The sequence below is a fragment of the Zonotrichia leucophrys genome, chromosome 3 (assembly GCF_028769735.1).
Source record: "Zonotrichia leucophrys gambelii isolate GWCS_2022_RI chromosome 3, RI_Zleu_2.0, whole genome shotgun sequence".
NCBI lineage: Eukaryota > Metazoa > Chordata > Aves > Passeriformes > Passerellidae > Zonotrichia > Zonotrichia leucophrys.
This window is the reverse complement of record NC_088172.1, coordinates 48954409-48966549: the sequence shown is the minus strand read 5'-3', so window position 1 is coordinate 48966549 and position 12141 is coordinate 48954409. Positions and strand designations below refer to the sequence as shown.

The 12141-nt window shown below is 44.4% G+C and overlaps 1 protein-coding gene across 1 annotated transcript in view; it reads left to right on the top strand.

Annotated features, from left to right (window-relative positions):
- Nucleotides 1-6747, top strand: part of SLC2A12 (solute carrier family 2 member 12) — a 30584-nt gene extending 23837 nt beyond the window's left edge. The window contains exons 3-5 of the mRNA XM_064706925.1: nt 2332-2454; nt 4641-4773; nt 6459-6747. Coding sequence (XP_064562995.1) covers nt 2332-2454; nt 4641-4773; nt 6459-6555 — 353 coding nt within the window. The 3' untranslated portion in view covers nt 6556-6747. The remainder of the gene's footprint in view (nt 1-2331; nt 2455-4640; nt 4774-6458) is intronic.
- Nucleotides 6748-12141: the final 5394 nt, after the last annotated feature.

Here is a 12141-nt window from a genome sequence, read left to right as displayed (position 1 = left end):
TGGCCAGAGTGGACACTGAAACCTCCAGAGTGTGTGCAGTGTAATTGCTGTTGCAGCATCCTTTGGGAATACTGCTGGATTGCACAGCAGATGGAGGGTGGAATTTGGATCCTCTTTTGAAGGACAGGCTGATTTCCCCTGTAGAATGCCGCTGTTCAGGCTGGTGAAGGCAGAGCACAGGGGTGGCTTGGAGTGACTTTGGGAGCGTGAAGGTTAAATGTCTGCAGTGTTGTGTGCACAGCACAGGAGGCAGCAGCAGTCAGTATGAATGGGAGCCTGAGCCTAGCTGCTGGCTTCCCCAGAGCAAGTCACATCCCTGCCATACCTACATCAGCTGCTGCTTTCTGGCAAAGGTACAAATAGTAAACACAATCCCAGAGAGGTGCTAAAAGCAAAGAATCGATGGCTATTGCTGCTTCAGCTTGGGGAGAGGAGTAAACAGACTGTAGTGTCAGATTTCTACAACTGCTCTTTCTCCCTGGGGCGTGAACCTATCTGCTCCTTGCCAGCTGAGCAGAGGTCAGGGCCATGCCAGAGGGTGTAGCTACTACCATCAGCAGACTCAAAGAACAGTCCTGGTGTTTTGGTGGCATCTGTCTAAACTAAATAAGTGGTTGCAATACAAGCAGCTAACCACTATTACAGCTGATGCAGATCCTCAAGTGTTTTGGTTTCTTAACAGGAAAACAACACGATTCAAACCTCCAGACAAATTATCAGTTAGGCTGAAAGGGCCAGTCTGTCATTGGAAAACTGCATGGCATTGGAGTTTCTGCAGTGCCACACATTTCAGCTGCACCATGAGCTGTCTTTCAGTGCCCAGAGCACTGCTTTGTTCCTGGAGGGTGGTTTATGCCCAGCAGAAAGTGGGTTTAGATTCCTTCATTCTTCATTTTAGTTCTAATGTGACAGTAAATATCCCTTTTGCCAGTTTTTGATGTGTAACTCTTTTTGCAGCCGAGCTTGTGTGCTGGCTGGCAGGCCATCCTGTGGAGATGAACTGCAGGAGCTGTGAATGCACACCTCAGAATGGCTCCATTGCCTTTTGCTTACTTGCTGCTTTGCTTTTCAGGTCCTCAAGTGGGCCACTTGACTATGCCCAGCAGGGTTAGGCCATTATGAAGTGTGGTCTTGAGACTCTGCTAAAAAATTATCACTCTTTTGGGTCACTTCCATGGTGGAAGTGAAGCTTTTTAAAAATTTTTCTTCAAAAATATAAAAAAAAAAAAAAAAAAAAGAAAATTAATTCAAGTCTATGGTACTAAGAAATCTAGAATTTGCTCAAATCTGCTCTGTTGACTCTAAACTCAGGGGGTTTTTCCCCATTTCAGCTTTTTTAGTTTCTTCCAGGAGCACCTTTTTTTCCTACCTTTACCAGTGAAACACACTTGGACATACAGGAGCTTGGTTTTGGAATGAGTCTTTTAGACTGCCCAGTGCAAGTGTTCTGGGTAAGCTCCTATCTGTCATTTTGCAGAAATAACAGCACAGATGAGTGATTTATAATGGCCAAGGGCCTGAAGACACAGCTCTTGTGTCAGTCACCTGCTAACCCACAGCCTCTCCAAGCAGCAACCTCTTGCTAATGCATCTTGCTTGTCATCAAAAGGAGAGAGTGGAGCAGGTTTTTGGCTGGGCTTTGGGTTTGTTTGTGTATGGGTTCTTGTTCATTTGTTTTCTGATAATCAGGAACAGTACAAAAATGTGTCTTTTTTTTTTTTTTTTTTCCCTCTTGCTATCAAGGTGATTACACAGCCAGCTCTTCATGTCTGAATTTGCTTTGGGAGCTAGCAGCACCAGCATTTAGATCACCTGTGGTGTGGTGTGACGTGATATGAAGGAGTCAAAAATCAGTCCCTCTCTCTTCATTTGTACCTCAGCAATCTCATTTATGTGCAGCAGAGAGCTGGAATAGCAAGCATAGTTCAGTGTGGCAGGTTGATTTATAAGGTGGCATAAACACACAGTGCCCCTCTGAGGCTGAAGATTGCTTTGGTTTGCTGCCCCACTTCCATTAGTGTTCTGTCACTCGAGAGTTATTTGGTCAGAGCTTGCTTTCATACCCAGATGTGCAGTCAGAGCTCACCTCCCCAGTGCAGTGCCACCTGTCACTGCCTCAGGCACCCACTGGGCAGGGATGAAGGGATGGTGACCCCAGGTGATGCTGATTGCTGCACATGCTGCCTGCAGAGTTTGGGTCCTCACAAACCTAAACCCCTGAAAACCAACTTATTCTTTCAGACGGCCTCGCCTGAATCCATGGACTACATACACTTATAGCAAGGAGAGTCATCCTTCCAAAGAAACATTTTTTTTTTCCTTGTATTTCAGTGTCCTGGTTGGTCCTGAGTGAAATTTTCCCTGGCGGGATCAGAGGACGGGCCATGGCTTTGACATCTAGCATGAACTGGGGTATAAACCTCCTCATCTCCTTGACGTTTTTGACTGTAACTGGTAAGATTTCTCTGTGTCCTTCCAAGTTGATATTCTCCTAGTGGGCAAAATAAATCTCTCTTATACAAAAGCCTTGCCAGAATTGCAGCTGTGAAGGCCCAGAAGACAAGGTCTCTGTTTAGGTGTTGGTGTAACTTCAGCATTCCCACCATATCTTTCTTTGTGCCAGTAACTTCAGCCCCACAGTGCTGCTGTCAGACCTTGCACATCCACTCCACAGGCTGGAAAGCTCAGGTCTTAAAAACACCATTGCCTTGGTAGGCTGAAAATACATAATGTTTAGGATTAAGTCCTGCATCTTCTGAAATCAATGCAAGTTCTGTTCTAGATCAGACTAAGCTTTTCTGATCAGACATTTTTAAACACAATCCTTAATTAATTCCTTTTCACAGGAATGTTTCAGCTTTCAGAAAATTGTCTTTAAAAAAAATGTCTTTCTGAGGTTAAAATTTGAATTTGAATGTAAGAATGTGGAAGACTACCATGTATGACTTCTAATTTGATGATAATCAAATGGGAAGGTTAAATGCTGAAATTTATTGATTAGCAAATTTATTTTTCTAATTTTATATTATATGAGGCTTTGCAAATTTTAGTTTACAGTCCTATTGTGACAAAAATACATGCTGAAAATCAAAATATATAACAGAGTAGAAATTCCAGGTTTCCCTTAAGTCTACATTGCTCTCTGCCAGAGGCAATCAACTCACAAGAAATCAAGGTAGTTTTCACACTGTTAGATGTTTTTCAGGACAGATTTGAAAATGAGTGTGATCTGTTACTATACTGAGTTTCACGTTTGGATTTTCTTTCCAAAAAAAAAAAAAAAAAAAAGCAAGAGAGAGAGAAAGAAAAAACCCACATCCTCCATCCTGAGTACTATCTTGATTAAAACTAGTAAAACTAGGAAAAATATGACAGGTAAAGTTCTCTGTGTTCACACTCTCACTTTAATTGGATCAACGGTCTTCTTCAAAAGGAAACCATCCTGTTACTCCCACTCACTGCCCATCAGTTTGCATCACAGAACTGCAGTCCTGAACTGCACAAGCTTTTGGACAAAACCAAACAAGAAAATGCATATTGTAGTCAGTCCAGCTGCCAGCACTTGCTCAGTCCTTGGACCAGACCTGATTTAATTTTAAGGAAATGTCTCCAAAACCACCTGGTAGACCTCAGGTGCTCCGTGGCAGCTGTTTCACCTGGACGTCCCCTCTTGCCATGCAGCATTACTTGTTAATGTACATCTCTCTGTTATCCTGGTCTCAGTTTCACAGACTGTAAAGCCTCAGTAACTCCCTTGGCTTAACTGGGTCTAATCTGGATTTATGAAACTGTAAGTACAGGAAAACATGCATTCCTCGTCTATGGCAGAAAGGCAGGATTGGGAATTCTATTGTCAGATGAACACACATGGAGGGCACAGTGGCCAGCAGCATCTGCACATGGCTGCTGATGCAGAGGTACCAGCTGGATCAGAAGCTTCAGCTGCAATTTTCAGCTCATGACACAACTGACAGATGTCTCAATGCCCAGGTTTATCTGGCAAATGTCTCAACTGCCCAGGGGGCTGCAGCACACTGTTGGGTTTGTACACACTTTACTTTCCAGGGGCTGCAGAGTGCATCCCTAGGCCCGAGGATCTACCTGGCCCTGGACTGTAGGCTCAGAAAACCACCAGATCTTGGATGGCCCCACTAAGAGTTCACTCTTGGATCACTTTCTGGCACAGCACCCATGACTCTCAGTGGAAATGCTGGGCACTGACAGGTGGGGAGGATTAGCTGGAGACAACTGTAATAGTGTGAAAAATGCTTGGAATTACTCCAAGAAAGAATGTGCACCAAAACCAGACCCAGGCAAAAATCCAAGGCACTCATGATCCTCATGGCCTTCCCACAAACCAGTAACAATGGCTCCTCACTGTTTTCATGCAGATTGCAAATAAAATAAACCAATAGGTTCATGCTAAGTCGACCAATATGAACACATTAATTTTCTTTCATAAGGAGTATTAGAAAAAGCAAAGCCACTCTTCTTTTTCAATATATCTGAGCTGAGAATAGCGGCCTGGCGTCTTTCTAACTTCTCCTGTGTATTAGGGCCTGTATCCTCTAAAACACAGCAACAGGAAGAAAAATTGCAGTATTTGAAAATTAAAAAAGATATGTTTTCTTCCTTTGTAGAGCTCATTGGCTTGTCCTGGGTGTGCTTCATTTACACAATAATGAGTCTAGCATCACTGGCTTTTGTCATCATGTTTATACCAGAGACAAAAGGATGCTCTTTGGAGCAAATATCCATGGAACTAGCTAAACAGTAAGTACCAAGCACGTGACTGCATCCCCCAAGTGTCAGAGGGACAAAGCGCCACATATTGCAAAAAAAATTAAACTATTGAAAAAAAGGAAACTATTGGGGAAAAAATTGAAACTAAAGTAAAATTCTGATTCTCTCAAGGCTTGAGCTTGCACATGTTGATCTCAGCTGCCAACCAAACATTTTGTTGGTGCTGAAGGACTGTCCCTAAAGGCAAGGTGGGTTTTGAGCACCCCTTGAGGACCTGCAGCCAAGCCTGGCTCACCAGCACGTTTGCTGTCTGGCATTCCTGGATGGGAGGGTGACTCTGATCTTGCATTTTGGACTGTGTGTTTTGGGTTGTATGCAGAAAATGGGAGGGAGAGATCAGATTGGCTTGTTCTGATGTCGCTTCAAGGCTCTACGTGGATTTTGATAGCTGTTGTAGATGAGCTTTTCTTGCGTCTTTACTAAATGCTGTAGACAGGTGAGGGTCAGTCTCTTCTCCCAAGCAACAAGGGGCAGAACAAGAAGAAACAGTTTCAAATTGCATCAGGGGAGGCTTAAATTGGATGTTAGGAAAAAACTCTTTACTGAGAGGGTGGGTAAGGTGTTGGAAGAGGCTTCCCTGGGAAGTGGTGGAATCACCACCCCTGGAGATGTTCAAAAATTATCTAGACTGGTATTTGGAGACACGGTGCCATGGTGAAGATAGCAATGTTCAGTTAACAGCTGGACTTGATGATTTCAGAGGCCTTTTTTTGACCTAAACTAACCTACGAGTCTAGATACTTCATTATATGTTAACAACTTAGTATCATCCGGTATTTGTACTTTTTAGCTTACGGGAGGATATTTGCAACTCAGCTGGGCATGAAGGAGCTTGTTTATAGACTAATTAGCTGACGGACTAACCACTGTGCTGCCGCTGCGCTCGGGCTGTCCCTTCCCCTCCCCTTAGGGAAAGGCACCCATCCCTGCCGGAGCGGGAGCGGGAGCGGGAGCGGGAGCGGGCGCTGCGGGGAGAGCGTGCGGCGGGGCCGCCCCCGTGCGGGCAGCCGCCGCAGCATCCCGGGACATCCCAGGGCATCCATCCCGGGGCATCCATCCCGGGGCACCCCGGGGTATCCATCCCAGGGCATCCATCCCGGGGTATCCATCCCGGGGCACCCATCCCGGGGCATCCATCCCAGGGCATCCATCCCAGGGCATCCATGCCGGGGCATCCATCCCAGGGCATCCATCCCGGGGCATCCATCCCGGGGCACCCCGGGGTATCCATCCCAGGACATCCATCCCGGGGTATCCATCCCGGGGCATCCATCCCAGGGCATCCATCCTGGGGCACCCATCCCGGGGCATCCCGGGCATCCATCCCAGGGCATCCCAGGGCATCCATCCTGGGGCACCCATCCCGGGGCATCCCGGGCATCCATCCTGGGGCATCCCGGAGTGACCATCCTGGGGCATCCATCCCAGCGTATCCATCCCAGGGCATCCATCCTGGGATATCCATCCCAGGGCATCCATCCCGGGGGATCCATCCTGGGGCATCCATCCCAGGGTATCCATCCCAGGGTATCCTTCCCGGGGTATCCCAGGCATCCATCCTGGGGCACCCTGAGCACTGGGGTGACTCTCCGGGGTGCGCTGTGCCATCGGCTGCCCGCAGTGTCCAACACGTGCGGGGTTTTGTCCTTCTGCAGGAAATACGTGAGGACGCCCTTGTGCGGGGTGAGCCAGCGCAGAGAGAAACTGGTGCCCGTGGAACTTGCCAAGAGAGAGAAGGAGCAGCTCTACTAGACACAGGGCAAGCAAAGCAGCCTCCACCAAAAGACTGATTAAATAAAAGGAAAATGCTCTGTGATGCTCACATTCTTATGGGACATGTGGTATTGTTATTATATACAAGATATTCTCTCTTTTATTTCTTGGTAGAACTTCTTTCAGTGGCAGTTTACAGCCAACATTAAAGGTTATTATAGTTTACAAGTAACTGGAAATCTGGACTCTGTTTCAAACCAGGATCCCTCAGATCCCCTGAGATTACCTCTTTCAAATGGGAGGTGAATGGAAATTGGAATATTGCACACAATTCTCCTATTCATGTTCAATGACAGTTCAGTCTGGAAGAAGTGCAAAGAAGAATCAGAGTGCCAGGGAGAAGAAAGAGTCTCAACAGGAGGAGCCTACCAAAGACAGGTTGGTTTTGGCTAGCAAAAATGGATCTGAAAAGAGTGAACAATTCTCTGTCGGTAAGTCAGGGAAAACAATGCTATGGAAAAAATACTATGTCAAAAAAAATGGACAACTATGGAATCCAAACGGTGACATTAGTGCAGAACTACTGGTATAAACTTCTTATAAATTAATTTAAGATTCAACTTAACAAGATTTGAAAAATGATCTTGTTCAACTGAACTTAATTATTTGCAAAGCAGAGTACAGTCACCTTGTAAGAGGGATTTTAGATAAATTTTCTCAGTAGGACCAGGATTCAGTGACCTAGGAAATACTCCTCAGAAAACATTATCAGATTGTTTAATGTGGGACATTAAATGCATCACTCCTACAACTATCTGAAAAGACATTGTAGCCAGGTGGGGGTAGGCCTGTTCTCCCAGGCAGTAAGTGACAGGTTGAGAGGAAATGGCCTCAAGTTGCACCAGAGAAGGCTCAGGCTGGCTATCTGGAAGAATTTTTTCACTGAAAGGGCAGTTAAGCATTGGAATGGGCTGCCCAGGGAAGTGGTGGAGTCATCATATCTGGAAGTGTTCAAGAAATTACTGGATGTGGCACTTAGTGCTGTAGTTTAGTCAAAGACTGAACTTGATGATATTGGAGCTCATTTCTACCCTTATTGATTCTATGATTTGCACAATAAATTAATCTAAACTGACAATGGTCTTACAGAAGAGGAGAGAGGATTTCTATGGCCTCATTTCCAGGAAAGTTGGAAACTCTGGAAGGTACCAGAGTTGATGCCAAAATAATTTTATTTCTTAACACAGGTCACACTTCATCTTTTGGACTCAGAAAGAGAGAATTGTATGGTACATGGCAGCTCACAGGGAGTTCAGGAAGGAACCATAATCACTGCAGATCACAAATTACGTCCAATTCTTGGTTACTGCTTAGCAAGTGTATCCTGAAGTACTCAACAAGTCTCTACAAAGGGTTGTCCAGATGGTTCCCATAAAAGAACTTTGGTATTTTTTATTTAGTGGGTTAATAGATGTTGTTAGAGTGATCAGTAGATAAATATATATTAGCAGATAAATAAATGATTCTTTGTTTAAAGAAAAAAAAACCAAAACATGCTTTAAAAGCATGTTGGCTGTCTCTGCGGCCACTAAGCGGCATTTCTTCCAGCACTTCATTGAGGCAGCTGGAAGACTGACAGAGTCAGCTGGAGTGCAGATACTAGTTTGAACTAAGCACATGATCCCACTTTATTTGCTGTCTCATAGCATTAAAACCACCTGACTGTGTTCTGCACTGAAGGAAAAGTGACTTACTAACACAAATAAAGTTTTACTTCTGAGCAAAGCAGATCAGTTCTGATCAGATTCTCACATGGTCACACTTCTAGATACTGACATCACAAATTTATATGCACAAGTCTAGTCAAGACAGTGAGCTCATGTTCAAAACCTGAAAAAAAACTATTGAAGCCAAGGCCATTATTTGCCTGAAGCCACTGAAAATCTAGCTACCTCAGGATGAGAGCCTTAACTTTATAGCACTGATGTCTATGAAAATCTCTTTACCTGCTTCATGTTTATGCTGGAGGATGGTTATCAGTATCATGCATTCTAGTGAGTCAGCTTCAGAATGAGAAATATTAAGATGACTCTGGATGGTCTTCCAGATATGCTGCCAACATAATACTTATCCTAACAACTACCTGGGATTAAATCCAGTAATATTTAGTATTACTGTATTTTAAGACTATATTGCTGGAAATTAATCTATCTCCTGATCCTGGACTTTACCAGGTAGTCGACTATTTGCATTTCCTTTTGCATCCCTATTTGCTCTGGCTAGTACTGTTTTCTGATAGCTGCCTCCAGATAGCAGATGTTTGCACACACAGTCCAAGCCTGTACTGGCTTTAAATTCTATTACATTGTATTTAGTGAAAGGGGCTTCTGCAAAATCTTTCTCAGCATTGCAGCTTCCCAGACAAACCTCTGCTGTAATAAATTTTCTGAATGTTCTTACAAAACCAAATTTAACTCAGAACATACCATAGAAATTGTCTCCCCAGTTTACAGGCTTTGGGATCATTGCAAATTCTTCTAAACTTTTCCTATCCACATCTAGTTAGTGCAAAAACAAATAAGTAAAAATGCCATATTTCTGAAGAAGGGATAGCTTCAATAATGCTTTTACTGATGAGACAGTGATAGACCTTCAGATAACTCCTACAAGTGATGATGCTGTAGTCAAGGGTTTTTAAAATCATTATAGCTACAGTCTCAATTGTAGTCCTACAGACTTAGCCTTATATAACCTATAAATGAAGCCATAATTGTACAGTCTTTTATAACAAAGCCTGCACATCTGATGACACAGAGCTGGCACTCACCATCTCATCAACTATGAAAATACAAGGAGAAAAAAAGGATACATTTCAAAAATCACATCCCTGGATCTCTGAAGCACTCCACAAAGAAATTTGTCCCAGATCTAAAATTGTTCAGCATCTTCACCAATAGACTGGGTTACAGAACAGAATATGCTTATCAAATATGCAGGCAACACTAAGCTGGGAAAGACTGGGTTGGAATTCAAAATTTTGCAAATCCGTGAAAAAAGCAGCATATAATTCTGAAAATGAAAGCACAAATTTCTCTGGTAATGCTAACTGCAAGTCAGAGAATGACAAAATGGTGCTAGAAATGGCAGGAAAAGTGCCAGTAGCTGTGACAACCCACAAACCAGCAATGAGTCAGAGTTATCAATCTACTGCCCTTAGTGGGGTGTATAAATAGAACCAACCCTTCTCTCTAAAGGATGTGAAATGAACTTTTTATGGCACTGCCAGTGCTACAGCTGAGCACTCTGGGGAGTTTTGCATGGCACCCACATGGAGAAACCAGGGATAGATGATCAGTGCTCTAGGAAACATGGTCACTGAGGAAGAGGTGGTTGATTGACAGGTAAGTGCATCCAAAGCACTGCTCCCCACACTGGAGGTGAGAGCCATCCCACTGGGACACACTGCCTGGCCTGGATCTCCTATTGAGCATGCAGGAATTGGTAGCCAGAGCCTGGGGGGAGGCACCACAACACAGCAAGGGAGCAAATGCCAACTGGTGCTGATGGGCAAGGGGGGCTGTGTGCACACACAGGAGAAAGCATCAGCAGCAAGGCCTGTTCCAAACTGAGGTGGGGACCTACCTACCCAGAGCAGTAGGAAAAGGAGTGATATCCCCGAAAATAAGCATTCACCAGCAGATGCCCTTCATCATCAGAGGTTTTAAAATGTAGTTTTCACAGCTGGAGGCTCCCTTAGAACTAGAAGGATAGGTGGGCACACATTTCAAGGGATCTTTTATTTGCTATTATTCTCTTCAATACTACCCTGCAAGTTTGGTAGTCTGCTTTTTGGCTCTTATGAATTGTTACAAAGGCTTCAAACTGCTAGCATGGATCTAGGCAGCACTTCAAAAGAACCTGTGCTCATTTTAATACATTGAAGCTCATTATTAGCTTTCATTTTTGTTCTAAGAGACAGATTTCACACTACGTGACAGTACTAACAAAGCAAAATGTTCCTCTTTCTCCACAGATAAATTTAGGAGACACATATGCTTCATAAAAGCTCCAGATATTCACTGGTAGCACTCAAGAGCTTTGTAATTTGATTTGAAGAGGCAAGCCTAATCTACAACAGCTATTGTAGTTGTAATGGCCAAATCTTCATTCATCAATTTGGGACTACGCTTTGTCCCTCAAAACCCATTACAATTTTGTTCATTGTTCAAATATCTTCTGCTTTTTCCTTTTAAAAATTGTAATAATAATAACTAGTGTTCCCTAATGGTGGTTTGTTCATTGCTCTTTGACTATGCACAAAACCCTTATTTATGTCAGGAGTGCCAAGGTACACATTATTTGATGCAAACTGGAAAACTTAGGTGTAGCAAGCTTCGCTACACATAGCATGCTAGATTGAATTCCCTGACTGTTGAACTCAACCTCATAATTTCATGGTTATAAGCCCTCTAAGAAGCTCAAGAAGTGGGCCCATGCAAATCTCATGTGGTTTAGCAAGGGGGTTTAACAGGGGGCTGCGCCTGGGTCCAGGCAACCCCTGGGATCTGCACAGGCTGGGAATTAACAGACCGGGAGCAGCCCTGCCCAGAGGGACTTTGGGGGTTCTGGTGGGTGAGAGGCTGGACATGACCCAGCAATGTGCACTTGGATCCCAGAGAGCCCATTGTATCCTGGGCTGCATCCAAAGCAGCGTGGGCAGCAGGGCCAGGGAGGGGATTCTGTCCCTCTGCTCTGGTGAGAGCCCACCTGCAGGGCTGCATCCAGCTCTGGGGTCCCAGCACAGGAAGGCCATGGACCTGCTGGAATGAGTCCAGAGGAGGCCACCAAGATGATGAGAGGGATAGAATATAGGTCCTATGAGAAAAGGCTGAGAGAATTGGAATTGTTCACCTGGAAAAGAGAAGACCTAACTGGAACTTGCCACTACCCAAAGGTAACCTCTAAGAAAGATGGAGAGGGACTTTTACAAGGCCATGTGGTGACAGGACAAGGAGGAGCAGCTTTAAACCAAAAGAGGGTAAGTTTAGATTAGGTATAAGGAAGAAATTCTTTACTGTGAGGATGGTGAGGCACTGGAACAGATTGTCCGGAGTTGTGGATGCCCCATCCTTGGATGTGTTCAAGGCGAGATTGGATGGGGCTTTGAGCAACCGGGTCTAGTGGAAGGAGTCCCTGCCCCATGGCAGGGGGCTGGAACAAGATGATCTTGAAGGTGCCTTCTAACTCAAACTATTCTCTGACACCTACACAGAGTTCCAAAAGGCCTTTATGAACATACAACTTATGGCAAAGTTTTGTTTCTTTTTGCTCTGAGGGGATTTGGTGAAGCATCTCCCATACTACTCCTTCCTTTACATACTTTCTGCATGAAGTCACTATGGACAGCCCCAAGTTCTACATCACCCCATCAGGCAGATGAAATCCGTCATGCCAGGCATTTGCTTCCTGCGGCTGTTCTTCCACCTTTTCTTCGAAAGCTGTGATTTCTGGTACAGCAACAGCTCAGTTTACTATTTTTAGCACCCCCTAGGATGGAACATTACCTGCAGCATGCAAGAGCAGTGTTACATTTCTCTTTGGTGAGATAGGGAAAAAAGACATAAG